The following is a 22359-nucleotide window of genomic DNA, read 5'->3' as shown; positions in this document are numbered from 1 at the left end:
CATAACCTAAAATTAATTTAAAAAAAAAATTAAAAACACAAAATTACTAAAACCTTAATTTAAAATGGAAACTATAAAAATATAAACTATAAATAATTAAATATAAAAAAGTAAGAAAATGTTAAAATAGAATCTAATTTAAAATATTTAAGAAACCATAGGACTATATCAGTGATACTAAAATAACAGTCCAATTAACATATTATATTTAATTCTGTCCAATGCACAAAGCAACAATGCACCAGGTTTGATTGCATATTTTGTAACCTATATTTTCAGCAAATAACCAGTGTTATAATTAACTAAAAATAAAACCATAAAATACAAAAAAATACCTTGAATTAAAGGCGTAAAAAAAAAACTGAAATTAATAAATAAAATTAATACATTTTTAAAACACACAAATTACTGAAAAATACTGTATAAAAATATAGAATATAAACAGTGAAATATAAAAAAAAGATTAGAACACAATACAAAAATGGAATCTTACTCAAAATATATTAAAAAAAACATAATAATTTTGAAAATTACATTAAATTAAAAACATAACCTAAAATTAATTTAAAAAAAAATTAAAAACAAATTACTAAAACCTTAACTTAATTTAAAATGGAAACTAAAAATATAAACTATAAATAATGAAATATAAAAAAAAGTAAGAAAATATAAAAATAGTATTATTTAAAAAAATCTATAAGAGTATATCAGTAATACTAAAATAGCATTGCAAATAACATGTTAAATTTAATTCTGTACAATCCAGGGTTATAACTGTTAACTAAAACTAAAACCATTAAAAAAAATCATTACTTGAAATAACTGTAAACTTCTCATGTTATGTATATATTTATATAATCGTTTATGAATATAAGTATGCATAAAATGACACAAAACGAAAACTAAAACAGTTCATTTAGTCAATGATTAAAAAAATTGCAAATGACATTTAATTTGAGTCCATTCAATGCACAAAGCATTATGTGATTTGAATATAGTCATATGCATAACTGTTCTGATAAATGCTGCTTTTATGGTGTTTTTTTTTTTTGTCCTTGGCAGTGGTGGTGTGTTTGAGACCACATGAGGGTTTTAGTAAATAAAGTCATTTTTCATGATTTGTTGAGCTCTTTGTTTAAATGTGTGCGACAGGGGTCGGTCGCATTATCAGACGCAGTCAGACGTTGGGATCGTGCGTCTCTCGACGGGACAGATTTGAGCGCATGTTTCTGGCCTGCGTTTCATTCGTCACAATGGGAGCAGACAAAGCCGGCCCGCTGTTGTTCTGCTCATGCGGTTTATTCTTAGTCTCAATGTCACAGATGAAACAGTAGAAGTGGGCAGCATTGTTTACTGTGGTATTTGAGTGGCAGGTGTGGCAGTAAATGCTTATAAATAACCCGGTGAGTCCAGCGCTGCGCTCACACCCTCAACCATACCTGAATCACTGAACACGTCAATGTCTGCTCGCGTTCATGCAGGTGACATTTGTTAATCACTGCTGTAAACACTCTAAATTACATGAGCTGCAGTTAAAGCCGCTGTAAAATGCAGATAAAAATACACAAAGCAATTATGACGCATTAAGCTTGTGATGTTCATCGTGTAGTTGGTTTGTTAAAAATTAATACTGTAAAAATGTAAATGTGTCTATTTTGTCATCTTCATCTGGTTTGAATAGTTGAATAAACTAAAACTTAATTAAAAAAATGAAAAATAAAAATAAAAATTCAGCACAGAAAAATTACTAAAACACTAAAATTAAATAAAAAAAAAACAAGAAAAGAAAAGATTATATAATTAAAAATATTAACAGAAACTATAACAGTATATTAGTGATGCTAAGATTGCAAATAACATATTCAATTTTATTCTGTCAAATGCAAAGCAACAGGTTTTGTAAGCTAGATTTTCAGCAAATAATGAGTCTTATAATTGTTAAGTAAAACTAAAATCATAAAACAAAAAAAAACGTTCATTACTTGAAATAAAATAAGCATTAAATGGATTAAAATATTTGTAAAAAATACTTTTCGTGGCCAGTGATAATTCAGTTATCTGTAATTCAATTATATTATTTTTATAAATATAAAAAGGTTTTTATATTTCTAATAAGTTTGATTTCAGTATTAGTTTTGATCATTTAAGTACTTCAACTTAAATTTACTAAATAATTTAGTGTTTATGCACTAGTTTAGTATTTATTCATATTTTGAATTGACTTTTGTTTTTGAAGTTTTCATTTTAATTTTTATTTAATTACTTATTCATTTTTATTTTAATGAATTTAATGTTATTCATGTATTTTTATAGTATTATTTTTACATTTGTCAGTTTTGATTTTAATTTTTTATTTCTTTTTTATTTTGTTTTGTTTTTTGCTTGTCTAAAAACTAGTATAGTTTTTATTCATATTTTAAATTACCTTTTATTTTGAAAGTTTTCATTTTAATTTTTATTTAATTAATTAAACATTTTTATTTAATTAATTTAATGTATGTACTTTTATGGCATCTTTTTTTACTTTTTCAGTTTCCATTTTAATTTTGTTTGTTTGTGTATTTATTTATTTGCTTGTCATTTTCATCAGTTTGTTTTTCCTGTTCTAGTTTTTGCTATTTCTATTTAACTCTGTTTTTATTTTAGTATTAGTTTGAATAATTTCAGTACTTCAACTTAAACTTAATCATTAATTTCAGTTTTATTTGTGTACAATTATAGTATCTATTACTATTTTTAAACTCTATTTTTATTCAGTAGTTTTATTAATGTTAGGACTTCAGCTTAAATTTAGTAATTGATTTATTGGTATTTATGCATTAGTATAGTGTTTATTCATATTTTGAATTACCTTTTATTTTAACAGTTTTTATTTTAATTCTTATTTAAATTTTAGTAGTTTTGTTGTGCTTTTGTCATTATTATCGTTTTTTTTTAAATATTTCTATTAAGCTCTATTTTTATTTCACTATTAGTTTTAGTAATTTAATCACTTCAGCTTTATTAATATAATGTTCTTATGTATTATAATCTTATGTAGTAATATTTTTTATTTTTACATTTTAATTAAATGATTAATATATGCATTTATTTGTTTTGTTTTGTTTTTCCTTTTCTAGTTTTTGTTATTTCTATTTAGCTCTTTTATTTCCATATTAGTTTTTAGTAATTTCAGTACTTCAGCTTTATTAATTAATTCAATATTATCAATGTACTAATATTTTAAATGATTAATATTTGAATTATACTATTTTTTTTTTTTTTTCATTTTTAGTTTTCATTTTTAATTTTTTAGGAATTTTGATGTGTGCCTTTGTTGTTTTTTTTATCAGTTTTCTGCTATTTTTTATTTTTTATTTCCAAACTGAATGATGAAGTGACTGCAGGATCTCATCTGATCTCTTCTTCAGAGGTTTTAATGCATATCTGAGCATGTTTTATTTTGGAGATCTTCATGCATTGTTCCCACAGCTCCCACAATGCAGCGGCCCATTGTGTCATTCCAGGTCTTCTGTCCGCTGAGCTCACTGTAAGTCTATCTGGATGCTTTGAATTGATCGCTGCTCCTGCTGTCGCTCTATATTTACCAGCTTGAGGAGGAGTTTGTGGAGGTCAACCTCAGCGCAGAACCAGACGGCCGGAGGAGAAGCTGAGAGAGTTAAAGGAGGTGAGACAGCAGGAAACAATAAGGAGTCTTGAACACAAGAGGGAGAGACGGGTGAAGGTCGAGGAGGAGAGGAGGAGAGACGGAGACGCGCCTGTCGTCCTGCTGATCATCTTAAAGGCCTGAAGAACGTGAGTGGATTTATAACTCCAGCACCAAATCTGTTTGAGCTTTGCTTCTGCTCTTCAACAGTCTGTCTGCTTTAGTACTTGAAGATCAGAGCTTCTCACTCTGTGTCTGTGCTGGAAAACACAGCAAAATACTAATAATCAAAAAAACAACTTTACAGTATTTTGCTGCAGATTTAACTAATACTAGTTTAGTGTTTGGTCCATGTAATCAAATGGTTAGTGCATTTACAAAACTGTAGTTTACCTGATGATTGCAGGTTGAAATTAATAAGAAAGGCTGTAATTGATGTATGGTTGGTTAGGACAAAATTTGAAAATTTGGAATCTGAGGATGCAAAAAAAAAATCTAAATATTGAGAAATTGCCTTCAAAGTTGTCCAAATGAAGTTCTTAGCCATGCATATTACTAATCAAAAATTAAGTTTTGATCTATTTATGGTAGGAAATTTACAAAATATCTTCATGTAACATGATCTTTACTTAATATCCTAGAAATATCACGGAAAGAAATATCGATCATTTTGACCCATGCAATGTATTTTTGGCTGTTGCTACAAATATACCTGTGGTTTTGTGGTTCAGGGTCACAAATATTAAAGAGCATGTCCACATCACATTTAATGGCAAAATCAAATAAAAGCAATTTGAAATTATATTATGCATAAAGAAAATGAATGTTATATATATTGTATATTGTATATATATATTTGTTATATATGTTACATATATATATATATATATATATTGTTTTGTTTTGTTTGTTTTTTTAAGTATTTCTATAAAGTAAAAAAAAAATGATATGAAGTGGTTATTATTCTTTATTGTATGTTTTTTAAGTAATATTTTAATAAAAATAATTATTATAATAATAACAATAATAATAAATATATGAATTTTAAAATTACACAATGTTATAACTTTTTATCAATTATAGCGTTTTATATATTTATTTTATTTTAATTTAAAGTGTTTTTTTATAAAGTTGAAAAAAGTTGTTATTTGTGCATTATTAATGCATTTAATTAATGTTGTGTATTTTGATGTAATTACTGCATTAGAGTGAAACTTGTTTTGAAGTCAATCATATTTTATTTTATTTATTTATTTATTTGTTCCATTCAAGTAATAAATATTTGGGAGTAAAACAAGCTTAACTTTCATGAAGAAAAAGAAAGAGAAGGAAAGAAAGAAAAAGAGAAAGAAAGAAAGAAAGAAAGAAAGAAAGAAAGAAAGAAAGAAAGAAAGAAAGAAAAAGAAAGGAAAATAAATAATTAAACATACAAATAAATAAATGAATATGTTCTTTTTATGAAATCTTTTATATAAATTATTAAATTAATTTTATTTTGTTTCAATTTTAATTTTAAATTACAAAAGTTTTAACTCATGATTTTTAATGAAATCTTTTATGCAAATTATGAAATTTATTTTATTGTTTTTATTTTAATTTTGAATGACCAAAGTTTTATTAACTGTCATGTTTTTTAATTAAATTGTTATTATTATTATTATTAATAATAATGATTTAATATTGTTAAATTAATTTTATTTCATTTCCATTTTAAGTTTTATTAATTTTCATATTTAATGAAATCTTTTATATAAATTATTAAATTATTTTTATTTGGTTTCCATTTTAATTTTAAATGACTAAAGTTTTATTAACTCTCATGATTTAATATGAAATCTTTTATATAAATGATTACATTTATTTTATTTTATTTGCATTTTAAATTTAAATGACTAAAGTTTTATTAACCTTAATATTTTAATTAAATCTTTTACATACATTATTAAATTTATTTTTTGTTTTGATTTTAATTTTAAATTACTAGCATTTTATTAACTTTCATAACTTCTAATGAAATCTTTTATATAAATTATTAAATTAAATTTATTTTGTTTCCTTTTTAATTTTAAATGACGATTTTTCATGAAATCTTATATAAATTATTACATTTATATTATTTTATTTCCATTTTAATTTAAAATGACTAAAGTTTTATCTTTCATGATATTTTAATTAAAACTTTTATAAAATGAATTATTAAATAAATTTTATTTTGTTTCCATTTTAATTATAAATTAAGTTTTAGTAATTTTATTGTGTTTTCAACTTAAACTAAATGAAAATAAGAAATGTTTTGATAGCTACCTGAAATACAGCTGAAGTTTTATATTTTATTTCATTTAATTTCATACAGCGTTATGGTAGAAAATGATGTAAGTTGAAGTTTAGGCTATTCTAACAAACCCTGTAACTCTTTTGATTTGGGTCAAAAACCAACGAGCATTAAGCACGGCTCACATTTTGTTCATAAATTCTGAAAAGCTAATTAACATTTAGTCATGCTTCTCTGCATCCCCGTTTCTCTCCGGTTTCGGAATTGTAAAGCCAAGATGAAAATCCTGCTGTTTGGAGTTTATGGAGTAATTTCTCATGAGTGCGTTCATCCATCACCTCCAGAGTGTTTTTCCCTTCTCGTGTTTCTCTGAACAGTCTTGTTTTCATTGTGAGAGACTCTGATGACAGATCAGTTTTAATATGCTGCCGTGTGACCTTACGTACCGAGTGTTCAAACAAACTCCTGATCGGGGTTCAGAGGAAAAGGCCCGGGACGGGAGCCGGCGCTGTGGATGTAATCCGGTTAAAGCGGAGGGGAAGTGTGTTTCTCCGTCTGTGATGGTAACGCAGGTGGTTGCTGTAACTCTGGGGTAAATGAAGCCATCCTTCAAACGCGACCTGATTCTGTTGGGCCGGGCGAGGGGCGCGCCTGCCGTCGGGGTGATTTATGACTGCGGGACTCTCACGGGCCGCATCCAGCCGCAAAACTAATGAATTATTATTCTCACAATAGCTCACAAAGGGACTTTTAACAGGATTCTGACACAATGTATGTCCCTCTTCTCCTGTTAGACTCTCACCTGCTGTAGTGATTGAGAGAAAACATGTCCAGGTCACACACTGTAAAAAATTCCAGTGAATTTAACGGTAAAAATACTGTAAAAATGCTACAGTAAAAACCTGTTAAATGGTTAACGGTAAAAGGCCGTAAAATTTACAGTGAACAGTGAAATTTACCAAAAACTGACATTCCCAGAATTCCGTGTTACATTTTTTTTTTTTTTTTAATTTGATGTTTTTTGTTGAAATAACCCTTTCTTCTTAGCTGTTTTGTACATTAGGGCTCTATGTTACATCTAATGTTCTTAAATGAATGTTTATGCATTATTTTGGTTTCATGTGTGTTACCATGATGGTGTTTAGTGTTTGTGTGAACGACACTGTGCACCTTCTATATGTTAATATTTAAAAGCTGTTTGTAATGAGCTTTAGTTCATCATTTGACTTTCTCATCACCACCTGCTTTTGGTGGTTATCAGTGTATTACAAAGGTACAAAACAGATTTCAGTACTTCAATAGGTTGGTACATTAACAATACACTGTGTGCAGAATTATTAGGCATGTTGATATTCTGGTCATATTTTTTTTCCAAACACATTTTACCAATTCCAAACCACATCAGTCTTAATAACTACTGTTAATTTTGTATTTAATCATTTATATGTGATATATAATTGTCCGTGAAGGCTGGAAGTGAAAAACTCCTTATATTCAGGTGTGCAGAATTATTAGGCATGTTTTCGTTTACAGCTAAAATGAGCCAAAAAAGAGATTTAACCTAGACTGAAAAGTCCAAATTATTAAATGCCCATGAGAAGAATGCAATACTAATGCATTACAAGAATTTGCAAAGTTAAGGCTTGACCATTGGACAGTGAAATGCTTGTTGAGTCTGCATGGTCAGAAAAAACAGGTGGAGAAGAAAAGATGCATGTTAACTGCAAAAGAATTAGGAATTAAGGTGAAGAATTAGGTGTGACACCATCAGGAACCGTTTCCAGTTCTCCAGCGCCACCATTTTCCAGAACTGCAACCCACCTGGAGTCTTCAGAAGTGCAATGTGTCAGGTTCTCAGAGACTTTGCTTGGTAAAAAATCCTAAAAAATGCCCCTGACTTAATAAGAATAACAAGCTGACGTGTTGTGAAATACATGAAGACAGTTTTTTTATATGCTTTAGAGACAGATAAGTTGAGAGTGACTCTTGAAGGACAAGCATCACATCCTCTTGTGCCTCTGATTCAAGAATTTATCTTCTAAAATCTGGCAGTAAGTTTTGGGAGTTCATTTTAGTCCATCTCTGCAAGTCAGACTTTTCAGGATAAGAGACTAAACATGAACTCCCAAAACTTACTGCCAGATTTTAGAAGATAAATTCTTGAATCAGAGGTACAAGAGGATGTGATGGTGTCACACCTAATTCTTCACCTTAATTCCTAATTCTTTTGCAGTTAACATGCATCTTTTCTTCTCCACCTGTTTTTTCTGACCATGCAGACTCAACAAGCATTTCACTGTCCAATGGTCAAGCCTTAACTTTGCAAATTCTTGTAATGCATTAGTATTGCATTCTTCTCATGGGCATTTAATAATTTGGACTTTTCAGTCTGGGTTAAATCTCTTTTTTGGCTCATTTTAGCTGTAAACGAAAACATGCCTAATAATTCTGCACACCTGAATATAAGGAGTTTTTCACTTCCAGCCTTCACGGACAATTATATATCACATATAAATGATTAAACACAAAATTAACAGTAGTTATTAAGACTGATGTGGTTTGGAATTGGTAAAATGTGTTTGGAAAAAAAATATGACCAGAATATCAACATGCCTAATAATTCTGCACACAGTGTATATCAGTTAATGAAATTACAGTATTTACCTGTAAATTTAAGCGAAAACCGCAAAACATAAAATGTTGCTACCGTATTTTTTACGGTAAAATTCCGGCAACCACAGCTGCCGTTTTTGTAACGTAAACTTTACGGAATATTTTTTTACAGTGCATGTCACACAAAAAAAAAATAATAATAAACGATTTTTAAAAGACTTTTTTTTTAAAATATGTTCTGTGACATATATTTATTTTTAATATTAATTAATGTATATTTCATTACATTATATATATTTAGCGTTGTCAAAAGGTACAGGGTTCGGTACTTTCGGTACTGAAATTTTAAAAACGTCCATTTCCCGCTCACATTTGAGCGCTGTTCAGCCGATTTTTAAAAATCGGCCGTTTTTAAAATTTCAGTACCAAAAGTACCGAACCCAGTACCTTTTAACAACTCTAATACATGTAAATATCAGAGGTCGCGTTAACCGAAAATTCTGATTATTTAATCAGTGACGGAAAAATCTGAAGGCCGTCCGTCATTTTTAATTCCCACTCTTGTCCAGTTAGTGGCGAGTGCGCTCCAGCAGAGCACGGGATCCAGAACAAAAACAAAACTATCACAAATGTTTTCCTATGCGTTTGATTACGCACAGACGAGTACGCAGAAGCTACAACGATCTATCACGCCACATTAAAGAGCGGCAAAACGGTATTTACTGCTTGAATTTCCTAATGGACAAAATTTTAAATCTGAGACTTTGTTTTATATCAAATGTAACACAAAACCCAGCCTATTGCTATTTTTTGGAAGGAAGAGACACTATACTGTTTATTCATCAGCTGAAAACAGCATAGACCAAAAGATCGATTGTAATTTAAGAATCGATTTTGGGTTATTAAAATGAGAATCTATAAAAATCGAGAAATCGATTTTTTTGTTGTTGTTTGTTGTTTTTAAACACTGCGCTGTCCGTTCTGTAGGTTCATGATTAAAAATGTGAACAAAAATAAAAGCCATTAATGTTTTATTCTAATTAAAATATCAAAACTATAATGACGGGTAATAATAGATTATGATGGAATTTTTAGGACCCTGTCCGTTGACGGATAATGTTAAAGTCTAGTGCAACCTCTGATATATATCTGATATCTATATATATAGCATTTCTTATTTGTTTTTGCATCACAGTTGGAAAAAATGGGAGTAAAACATGATTAACTTTCATGAAAATAATGCTTTATCTTTTGCTTTATTATTAATGCTTAATCTTTTTTTTCTACTAATTTTTAAATTGCTAAAGTTAAAGTTTTAGTCATTTTAGTGTGTCAACTTTAAAGTTTTATATTTTATTTTATGTCTGTTAATATTTATTTTTTTCCAAGTAATGGCATTTTTCATGTTATTACTTTTAGCTTAAGTTAATGATAATAACCCTTAATGATAATGATAATTGCCCTAAATCAGCTTCATTTTAATGCAAAATATTTATTTATTTAAACCCTTTTTTAAGTTTTGTAATATAATAAATTATATTTAATATTTTGTTTTTGTTTTACAAATTTGGGAGTGAAATATGCTTAATTTTCATTAAAGTAATATCACAATGCAAAATGAATAAATAAATAATGTTTCTAAAAATGTCTTAATATATAATATAATATATAATTAATAATATAATATAATATAATAATATTCGTACACTTTATGCGTCACAGTAATAAAATATTTGTTAGTAAAATGTGCTCAACCTTTCTATTTATTTATTTAAAACTTTTTTAATGGTTTTACTTTTAATGATAATAACCCTAAATTGTCCTAAGCAGGCTTCATTTTTATAGTATAATGTAAGTATAAAAGTTTTATTTATTTATTTATTTATTCATTCATTCGTTCATTCATTCAGTCTGAAATAAAAAAAATACTTACAGTTATATTTACAGTTAATATTTATTTTGTTTTATGGTTTTAGTTTTAGTTAACAACAACAATAACCCTGAATCACCCTAAAAAAAACTTTATTTTGAATGCAAAATATTTTAAAAATATAAAACATTTCTTTCTTTCTTTCTTTCTTAAAAACTTTCTGTCTGAAGTTATTTATATTTCTGTTTGTTTATTTTATTGCTATCAATAATTTTTAACGGTTTTAGTTTTTTAGTTAATATGATAATAACCCTAAATTGCATAAATAAGCACGTTTTATTCAAAATATTTATTTATTTATTTACTTATTTATTTGTTTAATCTGAAATCAAAAAGTTTTTTATACTTTTTCTTTCCTTCCTTCTTTCTTTCTTTCTTTCTTTTTTTTTAAAAAAATTGTCTGTTTATTTTATTGCTGTTAATAATTTTTTTAATTGTTTTAGTTTTAGTTAATAATAACAAACCTAAATTACCCTAAGCATATTTCATTTTTTATGCAAAACATTTATTTATTTATTTATTTATTTATATATATATACAACCTGAAATAAACATTCAACTTTTCTTTTATTAAGAAAAAATGTTTTTGTTTTGTTTTTTTTTTAATGATTTTTATGCAAAATATTTTTTATTTCTTTTTATTTGTGGGTGAAATGTGTCATGTTCTTGACAGGTTTTGTGAGATTTTCTCTTTATTGTGTTGGCATGTCCACATGTAGAGTGAAGAGTGAGACTGTAATATGTTGCACTGTAAGTCCTTCATATTGCATGTGTATTGTATGAATATGATCGTTGAGGTGTGTTTTTCTGTGTTGGAGATGTAAATGGGCCGTGACTCTGTTGTGTATGTGATGGCTGTGATTCTCTGTCCTTCTGACAGCTGTGTGTTTCTGCTCCATGCAGGTGCTTTCGAGAGCTTCGCCATGGCAACCAAAATAGTAACGGAGCGCTGCCAGGAGGAGCAGATGGAGCAGATGTCTCACGGCATGCAGATGTCGTCCCAGATCAAGAAGAGAAAGTTCAAATCCAGGTAGAGCCGCACTGACCCTCCAAACACGCTGTGCAAATTCCTCCGTGTCACTCCGCCACATGCCACTGCATTCACAAGCTTCTCAGCTTCAGCAAACTAGTGTAAATCATCAGCTGAGTTACCAGTATTAATTAGTGTAGATCAGTCTGTCCCTCCATCAGAGAGCAGCTGCGTCAACACACGAGCTCTTATCGCCTCCCGTTCAGATCTTCTGAGGATTTTATGCTGTTTTAACCTGTAGTGTTATTTTTCTTCAGTGAAACACAAAAAATATATATGATAATACATACAAAAATTATATATATATATATATATATAAACATATAAAATGTATATATGAAATATAATAGAAAATATAATATGCAGAATGTCTGAGCTGCTCTTTTCCATAGAGTAAAAGTGGCTAGTGTTGGCAAATTTTAAAATGCACAAATAAATCTTATAATATAATATAATATAATATAATATAATGGTTATATATCTCCTTATAACTTTGATTATATATATATATATGCTTTTTTATATTTTATTTAATCTCTTTGCCTCAAAATAATATAAAATATGCAACATGGAAGCAAAATGTGCTTAGTTTTCATGGAAATAATGTCATAATGCAAAATAAATGAATAAGTAAATAAATATAAACAAGTAAATAAATTATGGCTCTAAAATAGGTGTATAATAATATAATCTAATCTAACATAATATAACATAATATAATATAATATAATATAATATATGTAATTTATAACATATATATAGCTTATTTCATATTTTATTTCATTTCTTTTTTGCATCTCAGTAATAAATATTTGGTATTAAAATGTGCTTGTCTTTCTTAAAAAAAAAAAAAATCATAATGCAAAATAAACAATTACATATAAATACATAATTAAATATAAAAATGCCCTAAAAAGGCTTTAATAATATAATATAATATAATATAATAATTAATTAATTAATTCTTAAATATATTATAGCTTTTTATTTTGTACCTTTTTTTTTGCATCACAGTAATAAATAATTGGTAGTAAAATGTGTTTGCCCTTTACACAAAATTCATATATATATATATTATATTTAACCTTTTTGCTTTTTTATTTTATATTCCGTTTTAATTTATTTTTGGCAGTAGTAAAACATACATAATAATATAATATAATATAATATAATATAATATAATATAATATAATATAATATAATATAATATAATATAATATAATATAGAAAATTTTTTTGACAGATATTGATTTGGGTTTGACGCAACAGTTTGCCAGACCAAAATAAGCTACTTTTTTATTTTTTTATTTATTAATTTTTTTTTTTTTATGTATAAAACACACATTAAATAGGGCTACATTACCATAAAGGCCTAAAATGTTTCACATGTGTAACTGGCAGTGGCTATTAAACTTTATTTAACTTTGAGGCTGGAAATAAGTCAGAAAGATTGCAACCCATGACTGATCATATTTATAAGCGACTTTATGAATAAAAAACAAGTTCAAAGTCATTATAATAAGTGGACATGGCAATAGTACTTACACTGTATTCCCTATAAAAACTGTGTGTAAGGAACAGACCCAAATTAAATGAGTAATCACAATGCTGCAAATTTGAAGATGCCGCCACAAACGATATTATCAATGAATAATGATAACATCACAGAAATCGAAAATATACTGGAGATGAAGTGACATTAGGTGCTCAAATGTTCAGGTGAGCTGCTCCTTTAATTAATAACAATTCATTCATTAGTGCGGCACATGTTGGGGATCATGTGTGTGATCGTCTGTGGAGGTTACATGACAATTACTGATGGGGAAGCAGCTGTTTCTGCCTGACATTCAGGACATGTGCTGCAGTTATTCTGAGCTCACAGAGTCACGCCGAATCCCAGCTGAACACCGGCGTTCAAGGCCAGATTTATAACAATAGACACACAAGCTCCGAGCAAACCAACTGGGCTGAAACCTGGCCAGGACATTCATGCATCATGGTGTATTGTTCGTACCTCGTACTTAATTTATCCTGATAAAAATGAACATTGTCAACAATACAGTGTAGTGCAGTAGTAATTCTTCTGCTCACCAAGGCTACATTTATTTGATCAAAAGTAAAGTAAAACTAGTAAAATAATTATAATTTATAATAACTCTTTTCAGTGTGAATATATTGTAAAATGTCATTTATTCCTGAGATGCAAAGCTGATTTTTCTTTACATTACTTTGGTCTTCAGTCACATGATCCTTCAGAAATCAGTCTAATATGCTGATTTAAAATTGAAATTCACAATTGTATCCATCAAGGATGCATTAAATGGATCAAAAGTGACAGTAAAGACATTTTTAATGTTGCAAAAGATTTCTATTATAAAATAAAACAGGACTGGATTTGTCCATTTTCTGACCACAAATCTATTCTATAACTTTTAATTTAATTTATTTAATTTAATTTAATTTTAAAAATGATTAATTTAAAAATATATAAATACAATTAATTTAGTAAAAAAATAAAATAATAAAGAAAAGAAAATAATAAAATAAAATATATATTTTTTTAAAAATGAACATTTTAATACAGTGACACTGAAAAAGGAAGAAAATGCTTAAAAAAATAAATATAAATAAAACAGTACATTTTCTGACCACAAATATATTCCTACACTTTAAATTAAATTAGATTAAATTAAATTTTAAAACAATTAATTTAAACATATAGATACAATAAATTTAATAAAATAATAAAGAAAATACAATAACATTAAAAAAAATGTTTATTAAAAATATTTTTAAAAATGAATAATAATAAGACATGCTGTTCTTAATAATAATAATAATAATAATAATAATAATACATGCTGTTCTTTTGTTCTTTCTATTCGTCAAAGACTATAAAAATAAATCAGTTTGTTTTCAACATTGATAATAATCAAATCAGCATATAACAATGCTTTGAAATAAATAAAATAAAATAAAAAAGGACTAGATTTGTATATTTTCTGACCACAAATATATTCCTAACCTTAATTAAATTAGTTGAAATAAATAATGAGTTTATATAAATAAAATATTAAAAATGTTTTAAATGCTTTATATGCTTAAAAATGGGACTAATTTGTACATTTTCTGACCACAAATATATCCCTAGACTAAATTGAATTTAATGGAGTAATTTATTTCCCAAAAATGCTTATCCTTTAAACTTTCAGAAAAATATAATGAATTACAGTTTCCACAAAAATATTGGGCAACACAACTGTTTTCAACATTGCTAATAACCATAAATGTTTGTTGAGCAGCAAATCAGCATATTAGAATGATTTCTGAAGAATCATGTGACACTGAAGACTGGAGTAATGATGCTGAAAATCCAGCTTTGATCACAGAAATAAATTACACTTTAACAGACAGTCATGTAGAAAACAGCTATTTTAAATTATATTATTATTTCACATTTTTTGTGATTTTACTGTATTTTTGATCAAATAAATGCAGCCTTGGTGAGCAGAAGAGATCTGTGACCCGAACTCATGGTTTCATGAGATTCCCACACTGCAGTGTGTTCTGTTATTGTTGAGAATGCAATGACCTGCAACATACAGTGAAAAGAGTATGTTTATTAGAGTACCTTAGCAACATAACATAACTCTGTGTAGATATTCATACGTGTTAAACAGGCGGTTAAACTGACAAAAAGCCATATGTTTACAGTTGCCAGAAGCTGGTGAGTTTCAGTTACTTGAACTTCTCTTCTGGCTGATTTGACTGTCAAAGTGAAAACTGACAGTGTTTTTGTGTTAAAATAATCTCATGCATCGCCATTCTTCGCTCGAGCTCAAATTACACAATTAATCGCAATAACTTCCCTCTTTTCTTTTGTTGGCCTGTCAGGACGGATCGAGATCCGCAAACATGCGGATGAACTTCTGCTTTTGTTATTGTGTCAGTCGCACGTGTTCCTCTGAGAACGGGACAAACGTGTATTAACACAGATCAATCTCAATCTGAGAGTCGAAACAGATGCTAATATGTGGATCTGGATTGACTGAATGACTGTTTCTGCCGTGAATCCTGTTGAAATGATTGTATTTATCAGATGAGCACACGTAAACACCAGTGAGAAACTCTGGATTTTCTCTGAGCCCCTGCTGTCTGTGTCGAAGCGAGTCGATTTAAGAATCAGAGGCGTAGAAAGCTGATCATATTTTGTTGAAATAATTTGTGAATGTTGACTTTTTATACATTTTGTGTACTTTTGACGAAGTGTAGCTATAACATTTGAGAGAAAATACAGGCTTCTGCTCATTTAGCCAGTTTATTAGAGAGAAATATGAAACAAGGCATGAAATTGGCAAACGGGTTCACTTTATTTTGATTGAATCGACGTTTCATTATAAAGAAAGTGATGCCTTCTTGAAGCAAGCAGATCACTTTTAGAAACAGCACAAAAAAGTGCTGGTAAATCAAGCAAACAAGGGAATAAAAATAGAATAAAATAAAATAAATAAATAAAAACAATTTATTTAAAAATATAAATACAATTTATTCAGTAAAAAATAATAAAATAATAAATTAATTAAAATAATATATAAAAATGTAAATAAAATAAAACAAAATATATTATTTTCTGTGGTGGAAAAAGAAAGCACAAAACGGGAGAAAATGGAATAAATAAAATAAAATAAAATAACAGGACTAGATTTGTACATTTTCTGACCACAAATATATTTCTAACTTTTTAGATAAATTAAATTACAGTTTAAAACAATTAATTTAAATATATGTGCTGATAAATCAAGCAAAAAAAAAAATTAAAAATTAAATAAAATACAATAAAACAGGACTAGATTTGGACATTTTCTGACCACAATTAAATTAAATTACATTTAAATAAATAGTTAAATATATATAAATACAATTAATTTCATAAAAAATAAAAATTTAATTTAGTTTAAAAACAATTTATTTAAATGTATAAATCAAATTAATTTAATAAAATAATAAATAAAATAAAACAATATTTAAAAAAAAAATAAAACAAAATATATTATTTCTCTGCTGCTGGTAAATTAAGCAAAAAAAGTAAGTAAATGGAGGAAAATGGAAAAATATATTAAATTAAATTAAATTAAATAATAAAATAAAATAAAACAGGACTAGATTTGTACATTTTCAGACCACAGATAAATTAAATTATGTTTAAAAAAAGTTATCATTTAAATATATAAATAAAATGAATTTAATATAAAATAAAAATTTAATTAAAAACAATTAATTAATTATATATAATTAAATTAATTTAAATATATATAATTACATTTAATTTAATTTAATCAAATTAAGTATATAAAATTAAATTATATTATTTTCTGTGCTGGTAAATCAAGCTAAATAAAGGAAGAAAATTTAATTTAATTTAAAAACTGTTGATTTAAATATATAAATAATAAAATAATAGAGAAAATAAAATAATTAAAATAAAATGAAATATATTATATTATACTATATTCTATATTAAAATTAAATATATATTATATTGTAACACTTCCCGTGTTACCAGAGTAATTTCTTTGATCTACTAAATTAAAGAAACAACCACCGAGCTAATTCTGTGTGATCCTTGTTTATTCTAGTGTTAAATTCTCTTATTACCCCACCAAGAACTCCAAAAACTTAAACGATTGATTTCCGAAACAACAACAGAAAAAATGAATAACACACAGTTCAGTGTCTTTGAGGTAGTAAAAAATTAATACTTGCACTTCCCCAAACATTTCAGGCTTAGTCCAGTAAGAAAAAAAAACATTGAGTACGTTGAAATAAAGTTGATTTGAGGCTTCAGTCCCACTCCTGGCTTTTCCTCCTTTTCCAGCCAGCATACCAAGTTCTTTTGCACTTAAATATTTAGCTGCTATTATGAACACATACCCTTCTTTAAGGGCAGTGAAACAAGCAGCTTGGTGATATTTAAAGATTTTAAGGAGTCCTTTCTACAAAATAAACAAACAACATTAAACATCCACAATGATTGAAGTGAAACCTTCAAAAACAGACAGTCAAACAAGTACTTACAGATTGAGCTAAAAACACAAGGTTTCTCAATCAGGACTCCGAGAATTTTGGAAGCCAAAGGGAACACAACCACATGTTCCCACCACCAAACGAATCTACTTCTTCTCCATATCAGCTACCCCTATATCCTGTATACAAGCTCTCTAGAGCCCTGTAGAATTACTACAACTGCTCTAATCAAAAATACAAGTAACTTGGGACATGTTACAATATATATTCCTAACGCTGAGTATGCGCAGTAAAGGTGATGTTTGACTAAATGGAATAGATGAGTATAATGGTGCAGAAAGTGTCTGTGAGGTTATAAATGTTGTTTGTAACAGATGCAGAGCTTTCAGTGCGACTGACAGAATGACAGACAGCACATCGCTGCAAACGGCTTTCTGTCAGAAACTCACTCTTTCACTCCGTCTGTCTCTCGCTTTTCTCTCCTCACCGTCTCAGTGATGCTGCTTTAAACATGTTATGGCATCTAACAGGTTCAATTTTAAGAGTTTTATATTATTTGCCCGTTTGCAGGCTGCATAAAATTATGAGATTGTGCATGAAATATACTACTGTATATCGAAGGAACGATTTGTGAGATGTGAAGTATTACATACTGTAACTTCCCATATCATTTACACTTAAATCAATATTCTACAGAGAAAAGACTGAATGTTTAGTACTCTCAGTATCTGGCTTACATCATTCACACTCTCAGAGCTAGACCATCTATCAATCAATCTATCTATCAATCTATCTATCTATCTATCTATCTATCTATCTATCTATCTATCTTTCTATCTATCTATCTATCTATCTATCTATCTATCTATCTATCTTTCTATCTATCTATCTATCTATCTATCTATCTATCTATCTATCTATCTATCTATCTATCTTATCTATCTATCTATCTATCTATCTATCTATCTATCTTTCTATCTATCTATCTATCTATCTATCTACCTGTTAATTGATTGACACAATACAAAAAAAAAATTGAAAACATGTACCAAAATATTTATTTGTTTGTTTGTTTATTTAATTTCACTTTGGGGTGAAATATGACCTGAACATGTTCTTAACAATATCAAAATATTACCTAAAATATTTGCTGAAGAAAACAAAATATTCCATTCAGATTTAAATTTATTTGAATTTTTAACTAATTAAATTATTTATTATATTATTATTTCTTTAAGCAAAGTATTCATTTATTTATTTATTTATTTATTATTAAATTATGACTATATAATAGTCATTACAAATAATAATAAAAAATATAAATAAAATATTAAAATAAAATAAAATAAAATAGGACTAGATTTGTACATTTTCTGACTACAAATATATTCCTAACCTTTCAGTTAAATTAAATTAAATTTTAAATAAAATTAATTAATTAATCAAAATATTCATTTTTATTAATATTATTTATTTATATTTATTCATTCATTAATTCATTTTATTCATTTCATTTCACTTCACTTTAGAGTGAAATATGACCTGAACATGTTCATAACCATATCAAAATATTACCTAAAATATTTGCTGAAGATTAGAAAACAGAATATTTCATTTGGTAAAATTGAATTTAAAAATTATTAAATTAAACTAAATTAAATTAAGTTAAATTAAATTTTTAAAAATAAAATATTAAATAAAATAAATATTAAAAAAAAAAAAAACAGTACATTTTCTGTCCACATATATGTTCCCAACCTTTGGTAAACTTAAATGTAATTTAATATATTAAAATATTCATTTTTAATAATAAATATTTTGAATAATAATTTAAAATATGTATTTATTTATTTATTTGTTTAATTATTTTATTTCACTTTGGGGTAAAATATGAACTGAACATGTTCTTAACAATATCAAAATATTACCTAAAATATGTTTAGCCTTTTGATTTAATTATTGTTACAATGCAAATAAATAAATTAATTAATAAAAACAATGTTTTTAAAATATAACAAATTTCTTTCTTTCTTGGAACAATGTAAGAAAAGATTTTTTTTAAAAATATGACTTCAGTTTCTTTAAGCAAATGTATTCAAAATATTATCTAAAATATTTTCAGCCTTTTTTTTTTTGCTTATTCTCACAATGAAAAAAATAGTAATAGAATTTATAAAAAAAAATTTTTTTTTTACTTCTTCATACATTCATTCGTTCATTTATTCCAATCGATTTTGGGGTGAACTCTGGACCTGAACATGTTTTTGATAATATTGTCAAATTATTATGTCATTTTATTTGTTTGTTTAAACATGTTTAATGCAAGATGCAAAACACAGTAAGATTGTAGCTAAAAATATATTGTAAATATTCAGTATTTCATATGTGAACAGCTTCAGTTATGACTATGACGTGTGTTTTTATCTTTGTGCTTGTGCAGTGATGAAATGGCCTCTCTGAGTGAATTCTATCCCATCATTCCCGGTGACGTCATGTCTGTGAAAGAGATCCTGCCCGGACCCAAGTTCCCACGCCACCGAACATGGTACTGACACAATCACACATTGTAAACATGTCTTTGCTCACCTTTGGTATCAAGCTGACATGATGACATTACTGTAGGGTCACGGCCGTCCTGCTGAACGTCTGAAAGGTTTAAAAATAATACGATGGTGTCTCAGATGCACAGCAGGTCAAGACACAATTTACATCAAACCGTTTTATCAGCAGAACCGTTGAGTTTCCACATCACATCAACTCACGACTGGGTTTATCGTATCGAAATCTCTCAAACCTTCAGCTGGAGATACACATCAGAAATAAACGCTGCAATATAAACATAGTTTTGGATTTCATTGCGTTAAAAATAGGACATGCAAATTCGCCCAGCGAGAAAAAACATCCAGGCAGCAAACACTCTAGAAAGAGAAAAAACTTGCACAATCTTTTGGGAAAATACATCGGCTCCTAAAACATCAGTGCTAAATGCTTAAGGCTGGGTATTCCATTTCAAAAATTTCCAAAAATAAAAAAGCTGATGTTCTGGAATATACCGTAAGTGAAGATATGAATATAAAAAAATATGTAGTTCGGAATCAAAAGGATGAAATTAGGCCATATATTTTGTTCAAAGAATACTGAGATTTTTTCCATTTTTGCATTTTTCTTGACAATTAAGCACATTGCCCCCAAAATGTAAAAAAAAAAATATATATATATATATATATTGCAATGCACAAAAATAAAAAAATAATTCTAAAGTATTTATTATTTATGGTTTGACAATAATGTGGTATATTATGGTATAATTTTTTGTGCTAACTTTATTTTATGATGATTAAAATATAACTCAAAACCAATATTGTTAGATGCTTTTACAATAAATTTATTTATTTATTTATTTGCCTGCTTGTTTGTTTGTTTGTTTGACTTTGAGTTAAAATATGAAAAATATGAATAGAATTTCAGCTTTTTAATTTATTTATTGGTCACAGTGTAAAAAGTATGGGCCAGATGTCTGTAAGTAAATATATTTTATTAATTAATTTATTCATTAAATTTGGTCTTGTGGTAAAATATAACCTGAACATGTTTTTGATAATATCAAAATATTATCTAACTATTTTTGCGTATTATCTAAAATATTTTCCGCCTTCTTATTTTTTATTTAATTATTTTCCCACTTTATTTGGGGATAAAATATGACCTGAACATATTTATAATAATATAAAAATATTATCTAAATTATTGTCAGCCTTTTAATTTTTATTTAATTATTTTCCCATTTGATTTGGTGTGAAATATGACCTGAACATATTTTATATAATATTAAAGTATTATCTAAGATATTTTCAGCCTTCTTATTTTTTATTTAATTGTTTTTCCATTTAATGTGTGGATAAAATATGACCTGAACATATTTTTAATAATATTAAAGTATTGCCTAATATATTTTCAGCCTCCTTATTTTTGTATTTAATTATTTTTCCATTTGATTTGTCGATAAAATGTGACCTGAGCATATTTTTAATAATATTAAAGTATCATTAAAATATTTTTAGCCTTTATAATTTTTATTTAATTATTTCCCCATTTGATTTTGGGGTGAAATATGACCTGACCATATTTTTAATATTAATAATAATAATATTAAAGTATAATTTAAAATATTTTTAGCCTTCTTGTTTTTTATTTAATTATTTCACTACTTGTTTTCAGGGTAAAATATGACATGAACATATTTTTTATTTATTTAATAAATATTTAATATAACATGAAAAATATGAAAAGAATTCCAGCTTTTTAATTTATTTATTGTTCACAATGCAAATAATAATAATAATAATAATATAATATATATTTAAATATGGCTTAAATTTCTTTAAGCAAAATATTTTATTTATTTATTTATTCATTCATTCATTCATTCATTCATTTAATCATTTATTTATTTGTTCATTTTTATTATTTATTCATTCATTCAATTTGGTCTTGTGGTATTTATTTATTTATTTAATAAATATTTAATATAACATGAAAAATATGAAAAGAATTCCAGCTTTTTAATTTATTTTTTGTTCACAATGCAAATAATAATAATAATAATAATAATAATATATATTTTTAAATATGGCTTAAATTCCTTTAAGCAAATTATTTTATTTATTTATTTGTTTGTTTGTTTATTTATTTATTCATTTATTCAGTTTGGTCTTGTGGTTAAAATATGACCTATATATGTTTTTGATAATATCAAAATATTATCTAACTATTTTCTTTTCTTTTCTTTTTTTTAAATTAATTTATTTAGACTGAAAAAAAGTTTAATGCAGAAGTAAAACAAA

The 22359-nt window shown here is 26.8% G+C and overlaps 1 protein-coding gene and 1 long non-coding RNA gene across 2 annotated transcripts in view; one reads left to right on the top strand and one right to left on the bottom strand.

Moving 5' to 3' along the window:
• The first annotated feature begins 3732 nt into the window (after positions 1–3732).
• The window catches only part of myom3 (myomesin 3), an 86988-nt gene continuing 68361 nt past the window's right edge, over positions 3733–22359 (top strand). The window contains exons 1-3 of the mRNA XM_051131216.1: positions 3733–3795; positions 11365–11491; positions 19956–20060. Coding sequence (XP_050987173.1) covers positions 11385–11491; positions 19956–20060 — 212 coding nt within the window. The 5' untranslated portion in view covers positions 3733–3795; positions 11365–11384. The remainder of the gene's footprint in view (positions 3796–11364; positions 11492–19955; positions 20061–22359) is intronic.
• Positions 17102–17699, bottom strand: LOC127178377 (uncharacterized). The gene is made up of 2 exons (XR_007829384.1): positions 17567–17699; positions 17102–17484 (listed from the first exon to the last, which is right to left on the bottom strand). It is a non-coding gene; the product is annotated as an uncharacterized LOC127178377 (long non-coding RNA).

This window comes from Labeo rohita, chromosome 16, assembly GCF_022985175.1.
Source record: "Labeo rohita strain BAU-BD-2019 chromosome 16, IGBB_LRoh.1.0, whole genome shotgun sequence".
NCBI lineage: Eukaryota > Metazoa > Chordata > Actinopteri > Cypriniformes > Cyprinidae > Labeo > Labeo rohita.
The sequence above is the reverse complement of the archived record's forward strand: the minus strand, read 5'-3'. Positions and strand labels throughout refer to the sequence as shown.